This window comes from Ursus arctos, unplaced genomic scaffold, assembly GCF_023065955.2.
Source record: "Ursus arctos isolate Adak ecotype North America unplaced genomic scaffold, UrsArc2.0 scaffold_21, whole genome shotgun sequence".
Lineage (NCBI taxonomy): Eukaryota > Metazoa > Chordata > Mammalia > Carnivora > Ursidae > Ursus > Ursus arctos.
Window position 1 is genome coordinate 37,842,762 of NW_026622886.1, and position 13,282 is coordinate 37,856,043.

Sequence of the window (13,282 nt, forward strand, 5' to 3'; positions counted from 1 at the left end):
CCTCCGATGGCTTTCCACTGCTCTTAATTGAATTCTATACATAGCCTGATTGGTCCTGCATGATCTGGTCTTTGCCTTCCTCTCCAACCTCACCTCATGTCCGTCCCTCTCCCTCACTCAGTTTCAGCAACATGTTCGCAAACATGTCATGTTCTTTCCTACCTCAAGACCTCCACTCACACTATTCTTTGGCCAGAAACATTCTACCCCAGCTCTTAGAACCACCAACTTCCCTTCATTCTCCTGATCTAAGTTTAGATGTCACCTTCTTAGACAGACTTTCCCTCTTTGTCCTCTCTTGTTATTTATTCTCCACCTGTGTTTGCATTCTTCTTTACTCTTGTTACAATCATCAAATATCATGGGTGCCAGATTCCTCACTTTTTATGTCTCTCCGACTAGATTGTGAGCTCCCCTCAGGCGGGGACCTGTTGAATGAGTGAATGAATCAGAGCAAGTCCCATTGTCTCTTACGTTCCCAGTGGCTCAGTAAATATGTACTCAATGAATGAACTGAAAAGTACCTGAGAAAAGAGACAATAAAACCAAGTGCAGTAATCTGGGGGAAAGTCTATATTTTATAGGAGTTGGGAGTGGATGAGAAAAGATGCTAAAGGGAAAAAGAAGAGGAGCCGGAGAGATAAGGCACTTTCAAAACACTGCCCAAAATATCATAACAAGAGATACATACACGTGTGTGCACACACACAAGGACAGACATCTAAATGTCTATCTGCAGCTATATGGACAGACATTCGGAAGAAAACCAAAGTAACCGCCATGGAATAACATTAGAGAAAAAGAGTTCCCAAGAGGCCGCATTTTTCATCATTTGCCAGATCTATGAAGACAGGAGGCTGAACACTCCGACAAAGCCAAGGGGCAGGAAGATCATTCGTGGGCATGAAGGTGTTTTCACTTTACTAACACATCCACTATGTGAATTACTGTTTACCAAAGTTCTTTCATCATCATTTCATTTGATCCTCAGAAAAAAAATCTCAAAAGACGGGGAGGACAGCTCTCACCATTTTCAGCAACATAAGGAAGTAGAAGTAACAAGCATAGATTCTGCTTTCAGGAAGTTTGGTGGTATTTCTCATGACAAATTTCATCTGCAATAATCGGTATCTACTATTTATATAGAGATTCCTCAAGGCCAACCATAATATGAGCAAACAGTTCCAGGGAACAATAGTAACTTAAAAACAGACCTCCCTAGAGCTTCTCATGTTTCCTTGACGGCTAAATCGAGTATTTGATTCCAATAGCATTAGAATCTGGAGAGATTTTAAAATGCTACTCGGAAACAAAGGCCTTCAACTCACACTGTTTAAAATGGTAACAGTTCATTTCCCCGTCTGGTTTAATCGGACTGCGAACCTAAGTTTAATGGGACCTGGAATGTCAGCAGTAGGCACGCTCTGCCATTAGCTCCTCACATCTGAACACCCTCTGAGGGACCAAACGTAGGATCTTCTATTTGTCCAAATGGCAAACATTAACATAAGTCCCTGGTAGAACTGAATCAACAGAATGGGGAGAGACACTGTTGGAGAGCAACGCAATTAGCGCTCACGGTGTTCAAATTCTGTAAAGAGTTATTCTGCACCGATCGTGTATACCCATTAAAGCTCACAGTTTGAAACAGCTTTTCCTTCCCAAGTCCTGGATCCCCAGGTTACTGCAAAATCAGGCTCAGGAAATAGGAAAGAAAGTGTAAGTTAGAATCTTCTTGAAGGTGCTCTCATCTTACATTGCTCTCATTTTACTAATACAACTCAGTACGCGAATTAGAATTTAGCAAAGTTCTCTCATCGTCCTTTCATTCGAGTCTCAGAAACATCTCGAAAGGCAGGCAGAGCAGCTCTCACCATTACCCCTGAGGCCCAGGGAGGTCAAGTGGATTATCAGCTAGTAAATGGCACAGACGGGACAAGAGTCCTGGGCTTTGCCTCTAGATACTGCGCTTTTCTCTCTACACAGCGCAGCTCTCCACACTCAGATATGGTTTTTGTTTTTTTGCCAAAAGGAAAAGGCTCTCCCATTGCAACGATAGGACATTTGGCTGGTGCAAGTCCGCTCACCACGTAGATTTAAAAATATAAGTAACAGAGGATAAACAAGACTTGAATGTGCCAACACATGGGGCACAGGCAGTAAGCACTCCAGAACGTCAGGAGGGAGAGAGACCATTAACACTGATGGCTTTTCTTACATCGGAAACCGGGGATGTACTGTATGGTGACTAACATAATATAATAAAAAATCATTAAAAAAAAAAACAACACTGATGGCTTTTATTCTTCTTAAATATTTGCCTCAGGAAGTCACTTTCTCCAGGGTTATAATATACATATATTTCTAAACACACGCTCGGTGAGTACCTTTAGGGCTTTATGGATTCTTAGAGGATTTTAAACCTCGGCACCTTTGTCTCGTTCCAGGGATGAATGAGGGCTGAATCATGGCTGTCTACACAGTTTGTAACATAGTTAAGTGAACTAAACTAGGGAGATGATTAAGTGGGGTAATTAGTATGAATGGAAAGAGTGGTAACTTGCCTTTATTAATAGTGATTTTTAAAAATTGAGCTTTGTGGTGGGAGTTTCATTAATATCATTAATAGCATCAGTAACACTTTTCCATTTAATGGCTGAAGAGAGAAAGCACAGAGACGAGCTGAATAAATTGAATGAAAGAATACTTTTAGAACGGTGCTCTGTTGTCATAACAAAAGACACACACCCAATGACAGACATCTAAATGTCTGTATCTTGAACATACGGGAAGGGGGAAAAAAGAGAGAGAGAGAGGGAAAAAAGCAGGAAACAGACTCTTAACTATAGAGAACAAACAGAGGGTTGCTGGAGGGGAGGCGGGGAGACTGGTTAAATGGGTGATGGGTATTAAAGAGGGCACTTGTGATGAGCACTGGTGTTGTATGTAAGTGACGAATCACTCAGTTCTACTCCTGAAACCAATTTTACACTATATATTAACTAACAAGAATATAAATAAAAATTTGGGGAAAAGAATGTCTGTCTTATCTGCTTGGTCGGCATTTGCTAGTTCAGGTAGTATACTCTATGAAACACGCTGCTGAAGTACATGCTTGTGCTTGTAAAAATATTCACTAAGGCTTTGTACCTGTTGGGCAATGCCAAATTGGTGATACTCTACATCCGAAAATTATTTTTTTAATTTTTTTTAAAGATTTTTATTTATTTATTCGACAGAGATAGAGACAGCCAGCGAGAGAGGGGACACAAGCAGGGGGAGTGGGAGAGGAAGAAGCAGGCTCATAAAGGAGGAGCCTGATGTGGGGCTCGATCCCAGAACGCCGGGATCACGCCCTGAGCCAAAGGCAGATGCTTAACCGCTGTGCCACCCAGGCACCCCTGAAAATTATTTTTTTTTAAAGATTTTCTGTATTTATTTGACAGAGAGAGAGAGAGAGAGCACAAGCAGGGGGAGCAGCAGACAGAGGGACAGGGAGAAGCCGGGAACCCGACACGGGGCTCGATCCAGGGACCCTGCAATCATGACTTGAGCTGAAAGCAGATGCTTAACCAACTGAACCACCCAGGTGCCCCTACATCTGAAAATTCTGATGATACTTCTCGATAGCCAATAATAGGTGACGGTAATAAATTAATAACCTGAATATCCAATGTCACCCTGCTGGGTAGACAGCTCTCTCCCTTACTGTTTTTCATTCCTCCACATACGCACAGACAGACACGGATATATGACAGAACTATCATTACAAAACTCGGTTTAAACAACACTTGAAAGGATTCAACTGTGCAAACCACTGTTGCAGATATTATTAGGGACAAGAAATCCCAGACGAACTACACACAATTTCTAACATTCCCTCTACTTTCTAAGTGTGGTTTTGAATGTGGGTTTGAATCTTAGCCCTGACGCTTGCCTACTGCATGATCTTGAACCAGTTCCTTATTTTCTCTGTACTTCATCTTTTTTTTTTTTAAATCTATGACATGGGGATAATAAGAACATCTACCTTTATGGGGTTGTTAGGAGGATTCTCGGGAAAACGTGTATAAAGCATTTTGAACAGTGCCTCCTACAGAGTAAACTACTATTGTTGTCATTATAATTACGATATGTTAGTATTTTGAAGATCTTACATTCCAGAAGAGAATATAGACTTAAGCATAGCTAAGTCTAATAGAAATTATCAGCAACATGACTGAGGCATAATCGCAATGCTCTGCAAGACAGGTGTTTTTTTGTTATGCTTTGTTTTGTTTTAAATACAACACCCTAAAATTAGCCTTGGGAACAAAAAAATAAACCAAGCAGAGTTGATCATTTTTCCAGGTTCTATAAATACTATCCCCTTTTGCCACGAAATGAATAATGATGTCTTCGAAACAGCAGTCAGATGCAACACAGGATTATATATGAGAAAGCGGTCTAACTCTTGAATTCCGAAAGTCAGCCAGCTCAGCAGAGGGAATCCAGAACCGAATGAAAAACTAGAATGAATAGCCCTTTAAGGGTCCCCTCTCTTTCTGAAATTCCGTGATTCCACAGTCAAGACACTTAATGGAGTTTCCAGATAGAAAAATAAGACAATACAGAAAAATATCTTTTTCAAATGGTATTTCCCTCTCTCTTTTTTTTTTTTTCTTTGACTTTTCTCAATGATCCTTTGAAAAACTGGCCTTGGAACAGAATTAACATTTACCTCATGAAGAAAGAGGAGTTATTTTGAATGAGTTGGGTCACCGAGGGAAGAATTCTATTAAACAAAGTCCTTGGGGAAGTGAATTCTTTATTGATTCAGTTCGTAGTCTAGAGTGCAGCTGCACGTTGACACAGACGGAAGCCTTGTGCCGTCGCCCAGTGTAAGGACATGACAGAGGAAAGCAGAGCAAAGACACACCTTCAACATACGGGGTGGGGGGTGTGCATAGGACTACACGTCGTGTATTAATGTTGGTGAGCAAGGGAGGATGAGAAGGATGGAAATCAGGAAAGAACCCTAACTGAAATTTGCTAAAGGTAATCTTTAGAAATACTGGCTAATGTCTACCATGTCTGTTGCTTTTTTCTAAGGTAGCCAACTTGTATGAGAAGCTCCTTGTACATGTTTTGCTTTCTAAGTATTCATTTGTTCATCAAAATGTATTGATCATTTATCACACACAAGCCATGACTAAGATAGACAGGGACTCAGCCCTGACCAAGGTTACTTTTTAGCCATGGAAATGGTGAGAGAGAAAAGAGAAGAGGGGAAAAGAGGAGTGTGGACAACCCAGAGTGAAAACCCATGAATGATAAAAACTTCCTGTACGGCCTCATTATCTGACCTTTCCCACCATATCCCTGGATAACATCCTGGGCATATGTTCAACTGATTTCAGTAGTAAGACAATAGCATTTGCTAAAAATATAAGGCCATCAAAAAAACAGATAAAACCCTAAGGGGAGAAACCTGAGAATATTATCCTCTTGAAAAGGGGAAAGATCGATGCAGTGTAATTTGTTTATGATGGAACATTCTTCCCACTTCCCGAGGTGGATCACGCAGTGCCTCAACCATTTAAATTACTCTCCAGATTGGACCCTGACTTTGGATTTATAAAGGAAGCATTTTCAAAAGAGGTCATTGCCTACACAATTCCTTTAATCAACAGTCAGAGGATGTGCTCAAGTGACAGTGCCAAACTTTCCTCATGAAGACTGCGATGGCACACAGCTCCCTTAGCCTCCATCACTCCAAAGGGTAAGAGAAGCAAATGAATTTTGAAATGCAGATTTTTGGATTATATAGTTCTTTTTCATCTTCTGGAAAGTGATTACGAGACTTAATCAAGATTCCTCTGTGTATCATTAGCTAATTTTAGCTTCCTCCTTCTTTATTTTTTATTTTTTTTACAGTGAGCTTGGGAGAGCCCGGTTTTAAGTCCTCTGTGGATTTCATGTTTTTCTGTTCAAGCCTTGAGGGAAGCTAAATTAAGAAGTAGGAAAATAGTAATTAAAAGTGATTAGGACAAGAAGTTTTGGTGCTACGGAATGTGGACTCCATTCTCCCTGTCACAACCCGAACCAAGCAGCAGTTTTTGGTTTTGATTATAGCTTTACTTGCTATTTTAATAAACATGAACCGGTATTCAAACTTTTAATATCCTGCTGCTTAACTATTTCCAAAGAGACATCCAACGCTCTTAAACAGCCTTTGTTTTAAAATTTTAATTTGTTTGGCTCAGTCTCACCTTAGAAAGTTGTAGCCTCATGGTCAACTCTTTTGTAAGTTGATTTCCAGAATCATAGGCAATTCTTTTTTTCTCCCCTCCCAACTAAGTGTTTCCTCATGTGCCAAAATTATTGGTGCTGACAGCTCTTTTGCCTTGTTTTATCTGGTTCCCACAGTAAGTATGAGGGGCAAACAGAGGCATGTGCTCAGTGTCGACTGGACGCATCACTACTATGGCGATACTTACAACTCCTCCAGGAAGCGGAGACTGTACAGGGGATTCGGGGGCAGCTGACTGATGTTGTTCATACTGAGGTCTCTGGAGAGGAAAACAGACAGCATGTGAGGAGCGGTGTATGCCACCACAAGGGAATCCAGCTGTTCACTTCACACATTTTCAAGCAATACAGCCGAATGAACTCATTCTTTTGCTTGACAAATGAATCGCTCTTTTGCATCTTAATTGTATTCCTTACCCCCCCTGCCCCCACCCATCTTGGGCTCTCTATCAAATTAGAGACACTAGGAGGAGCTTATATGAATTCAAAATGATTTAGACCATTCATGGGCATGGTTGCAATACTTCATGTCTAAAATTATGAGAGTAGGACGGCAAAGGAAACAGACATAACTCAACCCTAGACGTAACCCAACTTCATGGCTTGCTCTGAATTTTGTGACAAAGAGAAACGTCTTCCCCATGCAACTCTGCAAGTCCTGCTTCTGTGGGGCTATAAGCACCCTGTAAAAACAAATGTTTTGATTCAAAGAAACTTAAAAAAACAAAACAAAACAAGACAAAAAGCCTATTCCCTCCTTCTAACATGTTCTCTTTGCAGGTTCTCGGATTGCATTAAATAAGTGAAATGAACCATAAAACAAGGGTGTAATGTGATCCCGCTCTGTAGCACACTTCCTGCTGGGCCTGCACAGTAGTTCCTGGCACAGGAAACAACAAGCCACTTTGGGCAGAACTCAATCAATTTTTGTTTTAAGGGAAACTCCGTGTAATTAGATTTTATTCTGTTTTTACTTTTCTATTTCTTGACTGTCTCCCACATAACCCTACAGCATCATTGATACATGCCATCTGTATCTCAGAGGACAAAAGACCGGCGGCAGGACAGACTGTCATCAAGACCAGCTAAGGCTTAATGTGAGAGTCGGTTGAAGGCTGACTTAAAACATGACTCAGTGCTCAAACCTGAAGGTTCAGATTATATTCAGAATTCATTACAGTCTCAGATCGGGTGTACATACTTAAAACTTATCTCAGGATAAGACAATGAGCTTCTTTTTATTTATTATTTTTAAAATGGACTTAATTGGCATATGACATTGTATTGATTTTAGGTGTACAACATAATGATGTGACATATGTATATATTGCGAAATGATTACCGCGATAAGTTTAGCTAACATTCATCACCACATGTAGTTACATTTTTTTCTTGTGATGAGAACTCTTAAGATTTACTCTTTTAGCAACTTTCAAATAATACAGAATTGTTAACTATATTTGCCCTGCTGTACATTACATCCCCAGGACTTATTTAGGGTATAATTGGAAATTTGTATCTTTTGACCACCTTCACCTATTTCACCCATGAACTTTTAAAAAAATCCGGATTATTCCTGTTATTTAAGTGGCCACACCCATGGCGTCCAACCAGCTGATGTCAGTATGGATCGCTCGGTTCCTTTATCAAATATTAACTTTTAATCACTGATGGTAAGAATTGAGGGACTGATCATTTACTCTTTATTTTTTTTTATTTTTTTTTTTTTTAAAGATTTTATTTATTTATTCGACAGAGAGAGAGAGACAGCCAGCGAGAGAGGGAACACAAGCAGGGGGAGTGGGAGAGGAAGAAGCAGGCTCATAGCAGAGGAGCCTGATGTGGGGCTCGATCCCATAATGCCAGGATCACGCCCTGAGCCGAAGGCAGACACTTAACCGCTGCGCCACCCAGGCGCCCCCGCTGCGCCACCCAGGCGCCCCTGATCATTTACTCTTTAAAAAGTCACTAGCATGTACAGGAAAATAAAATATTCAGTTAAATGTTTCAGAGTATGGCAAAAAAATTTTATAAATTTTAATATCTGTTATTGAACAATTATATAGCTGAGTAACAAGCTATATTCTCAAGCTAAAACTAAATGATGTCAAAAATATACACTAAAAAAATTTATATTTCCGTATATTAAAAATCTGGATTGTTTTCTGGCATTGTTTAGGTAAGGGTGCCAAATAACTGATTAGCAATTTAAATTTGTTGTGCAGATATTTCTCTGAAGTAGCAAAGTTGTTTAGTTCACCAAACAGACATGTATTAAATTATTCAATGAAGTTTCTGGATTCTTCACAGGGACCATATAATCCCTGCAAAGACTTGGTATTTCTCAGGTATTCACTTATTTCTCATTGATAACACACTGATTTCCTAAAACAATCAAGGTGGCTTGCTTTTGGAGCATGTTAGCAACCCAGATACGGATAGCACTAAGTTCACTCTCCTCTTACATTTTTCTGTGTGATGTGCAGATCAGTTTGGGACAAACATCGCTCTTGTCTCTATGCAGAAAGCTCTAAATCGAAGGAGGAAATTTACATATCAAGGAGATTCATAAACATTCCGTATGATTTTAATACTTATTCTCCTACTTCAGGTTCCTGGAAGTGACGCTTATATAAGCCTTCACTCTCAGGGTCCCCATTGGAACACTTTCTATGGCGAAACGGCAGAAAGAGCAAGGCACTGTCAGGGTATAGCGTCTTGGGTTTGAATCCTGACCTCCCCATTCACTAGCCGCATGGTCTTGGGAGAATTAATCTCCGTGTGGCAGGCTTCCTTGTATTTTAACTGGGGTGTCTCTACATTAATAGTTTACGCTATTGAACTCTGGCTAGCTGTTTCCAATCAAAAGAGAGTGACTTATTTCTTAAAAAGGGGAGCATCTCCCTTTCCCAAAAGGAATGAATAACTTCTCTGTGTTACCTGATGTTGGGGTTCCTCTTAGAAAATGAGCAAATATTGCTAAATCATTCCTTTACCACCTGTTTTCTAATAAGTCTGCTTTCTCATTTAAAGATTTTATTTATTTATTTATTTATTTATTTATTTATTTATTTAAGAGAGAGAGAAAGAGGTAGTGGGAGGGAGAGGAAGAGAGAATCTGAAGCAGACTCCATGCTACTCCACGCTGAGTGCAGAGCCCGATGCGGGGCTCGATCTCACAACCACAAGATCATGACCTGAGCTGAAACCAAGAGTTGGATGCTTAACCAACTGAGCTACCCAGGTGCCCCAAGTCTGTTTTCTTTTAAAGAGCTTCTAAGCAATGCATATAAGCTTATAGCAGAAAATAACTTTTCATATCAACAATCTAAGGTAAAATGAAATAGGCCTCTAAAAATATAAATTCAAAGCAGATAAGGTAAAAAGGAATTTGTCTGCATTTGCTTTTTTCATTCTGTGCTCACCTTTGCATTGATGTTCAAATGGAATAGTGGTCCTCTGGCTTCCCAAACTAAACTATCCACAGTGAAAGACCAATTTATAAAAATTTTGAATTTGCTGTGGGTTTATAATTTAAAAAAAATAAAATTAATTACTAGAAAAGGGAAATAAAAACACTAAAATGCATAAAATAGGAGCTCAATATATTTTATGTGGTTCAACATAGATTATTCAATTACTATAAAAGTTTCTAAACATTTACTCTCAAGTTCTTATGTGTTGTGGATCAGTAAAAAACAGCCATGTCCTGGGCAGTACATGTCCCCGGACCCCTTTTTGATTAGCAATGCTCTTTTTGCCTTTATGTCAATTTTGAGTTAAAAATGATAGAATGAGAACATTAAAACTCTGTACAAAAATACTCTCTTTCTTATTTAAATTATTTGTAAACTTTTCTTTTTAGTATTTGGTCTTTCTGACACGTGGAACACATACAACCTTAGCAGCAAATCAGGAGGTTGTAAAATAATTTCCAAACCTGTACATTATTGATTTTTTAAACTATGATTTTAAAAGGTGGCCCCATGTTGCACCACATTTTTGCCCATGATTCAGTTTCCTAACATTTGTGAAACAATGTAATGGATCTCTTTAATTTTTTCATCTTTTGCCAAGATGTTGGAATTAATTTTGAAGAAGTGGTCACTATGTACAAAGATTTCATAAGACATTGGAGGATTCATTGTGACAAGATGGTCAAATATGTTCAACCATTCTGCCCTGTCTCTGACCCTGCTCTTGCCGATGCTGTGTTAATGACCGTGTCTGGAAATCTCGAACGGGGGTTGCAGAGCTCTATGGGAACAGCTGACTCTATACTGGAATCACCTCAGGAGCTGTATGGAATATTGATGTCTGGGTCACATCCCCAGAGTGCCTGAGTTGATTGGTCCAGTATGGACACTGGGATGTTTAAAACCTTCTCCAGTGATTTGAATGTTCAGGCAACGCTTAGAACCACTGCACAGGAGCAACCCTAAATTCCCGGGTGAGGGCTCTGAGCTCTACGACTCACTCAGAGTTTAGGAGGCCTAATTGTTTCCTAGAAACAGAGTTCTGTCCAAGCAGACAGTATCTCTCTCTCTTGCAAATGTCTTTGTTGCTTGCAGCTCTATTGTTTTTCTTCATTTGACAAATGTGAGTTGAGCGTTAACTGTGGGCAGGTCTAGGAACACAGTGGAGATTCAATCCAAGTCATCTTCAACTTTTCCCTTTCCTGCTCTTCCTATGTCCTTAAGACGCCCAGTATTAATTCTATAGCTTTCTTCTGGATCTGGCCTCCCTTCCTTCTTCTTGGCTGCTACCTTTGGTCAGATCCTTGTTATGCGGATAACCGTCCTGCTCTCCGTGCTTACTGTGTCTCTTCATACTGTGTCTAGGTCATCTTCTATACCATGGCCAGAGAGGTCACCTTGAAAAGCCCATTTATCTGATTGTCACTCCACTCAGAGCCACTGTTAGCCAATAAAAAAGACAACCCCTCAGGTACATCCCCAGGAAAAGGGGCCTCTTCTGGAGGTGGGCATGGTGAATTACAGAAAAGATCTTCTTTACACTCAAGCAGCAGAACAAGGTGAATGGTTTGCAAGCAGAGCTTGGCCTGGAGTTCAGCCCCCACAGAGGAGTCCCTGTGCAGGGCAAACCTCACAGCTGTAGCCATATGGACCTCCTCCATCTGAGAACTTCTGCTGGCTCCAGGCTCCTTAGAGGAACGAATGCCTAAACTATTTAGGCTCTTCACGATCTGGTCTAATGTATGTTTCCACCTTGATTTATGTCACTTTGCTCTAAGTAATGTGTGGTCCACTTACACAACCGAAATTCTTGCTGTTCCCCTTTGCATCTGTCTTTACACATGTAATTCTCTTTCCCTAGAATACATTAGCCTCTCTATTTCCAAATTCCTGCTCCTGTGCTCCCCCACCCTCCCCTCGCCCCCATTCAAGATCTAGCTTTACAGATCCTTGTGTTTCTGACAGTCTTTTGTCTTTCCAGCTTAGTCTTCTATTTCAATCTCTAGTCCTCTGACACTTCCAGTATTAAAGCTTTGTCTTAGCCTAAGAACCTAGCTTAGATCACACATTGGTCACCTGGATCACTACCTCACCAACACCCTCCACCCCCTGGTCCCTTGGCTTTTGTTTATTCTCCTGGCAAAATCCCAGCTCTGGAAAAACACCAGAATTCATTTTCTCTGTTCCTATCCCAGGGTACTGAGTGCTACTAGAAAAGAGAAACTCACAAATGTGCAGACTAGTGACTATAAATTCACGGTCTTTGTGGGTTCTCAACACTGCTGCACAATCCTGTTATTTGTGATTGCTCAATTTACTCCCACAGGAACTGTGGCCAATCTTTACCACTTGCCTCAAACCTCTTAGTCAACAATGAATCCCATCATGGGACACCTTCCTTCTTACTTCATGAAAACAACGGAGATTCTTTAGACCACCAAACATGAAATACAACCCATTTTTTGTTCTTTTTTGTCCCCTGCTTACTATACCCATACTTTCCTGCTTGCTTATCCTGCTTATAGGTCCCAACCCCTCTAGGATGCTAGAGCTCATTACTCATGAATAATTCCTTCTACTTCCTCTCTTTTTTACCTATTCTTCTTCCCTTTCAATGTATAAACAGAGTCAAGTCTTTCCCACTACTAAAACAGACGGGAAGCAGTATCTTTCAACCCATGTCTTCCTTTACCTGCTGCTCAGTCTTTCTCATTCCCTTCGGGGTTGTTTATAGTCTACAATTGTAGTCTCCACTTACCATTCCCTTTCCAACCCACAACACACAGACTTCCATCCCTACACTCCAATGAAATTGCTCTTGCCAAAGAAATGGTGACCTCCATACTGTCAAATTTAACGAACACAGGACTTACTGGGCCTCTCTCCTGCATTAGATTTGCTCTTTCTGGAAACTCTATACTTCATTGGTTTCCAAGTCATCATTCTCTCAGGATTCTTTCCATACTTTCCAACCTTTCTACTTTATAGGCTCCTTTGTGGGATTTTATTCTATTTATCCCTTAAATGTCAGTGTTCTCTGGAGTTTTGCCCTTGGCCTAGTGCTCTTCAATCTCTGCCCTTTCTTCTTGGAGACTGTTACTTACTTTCATGGGTTTAAGTATCTCTTAGATGCCCATAACTCCCCACATCCTAGTCTTAATCCCTCTCTCCTAAATCTTAATCCCTCTCTCCTAAATTTCAGAACCATAGTTTTAATCCCTCTCTCCTAAATTTCAGACCCATATATCTAATTTCCTTCTGCATATGTCCAGTCAGCAATCTTGCAGGAACGCACCATGCATGAACATGCACCATGTTCAAAATGGAAATAATTATTTCCTATTCCAAATTTGTTTCTTTTTCTGTAGTGCCAGTTTCTAATTAGTGCCATTACCATCTTCCTGCCAGAAAAGCCCAAATCTTAGATATTATTCAAGTCTTCTTTTTTTCCTGTCTTCTCTTACCTGTCTTTTTTCCTCTCTCTCTCCTCTTCCCTGCTGCAGGTACTCACCATC

The 13,282-nt window shown here is 40.3% G+C and overlaps 1 protein-coding gene across 1 annotated transcript in view; it reads right to left on the minus strand.

The window, feature by feature from the left end:
* The window catches only part of LGR5 (leucine rich repeat containing G protein-coupled receptor 5), a 123,588-nt gene that overhangs the window by 62,624 nt on the left and 47,682 nt on the right, over positions 1 to 13,282 (minus strand). The window contains exon 2 of the mRNA XM_026500022.4: positions 6,480 to 6,551. Coding sequence (XP_026355807.2) covers positions 6,480 to 6,551 — 72 coding nt within the window. The remainder of the gene's footprint in view (positions 1 to 6,479; positions 6,552 to 13,282) is intronic.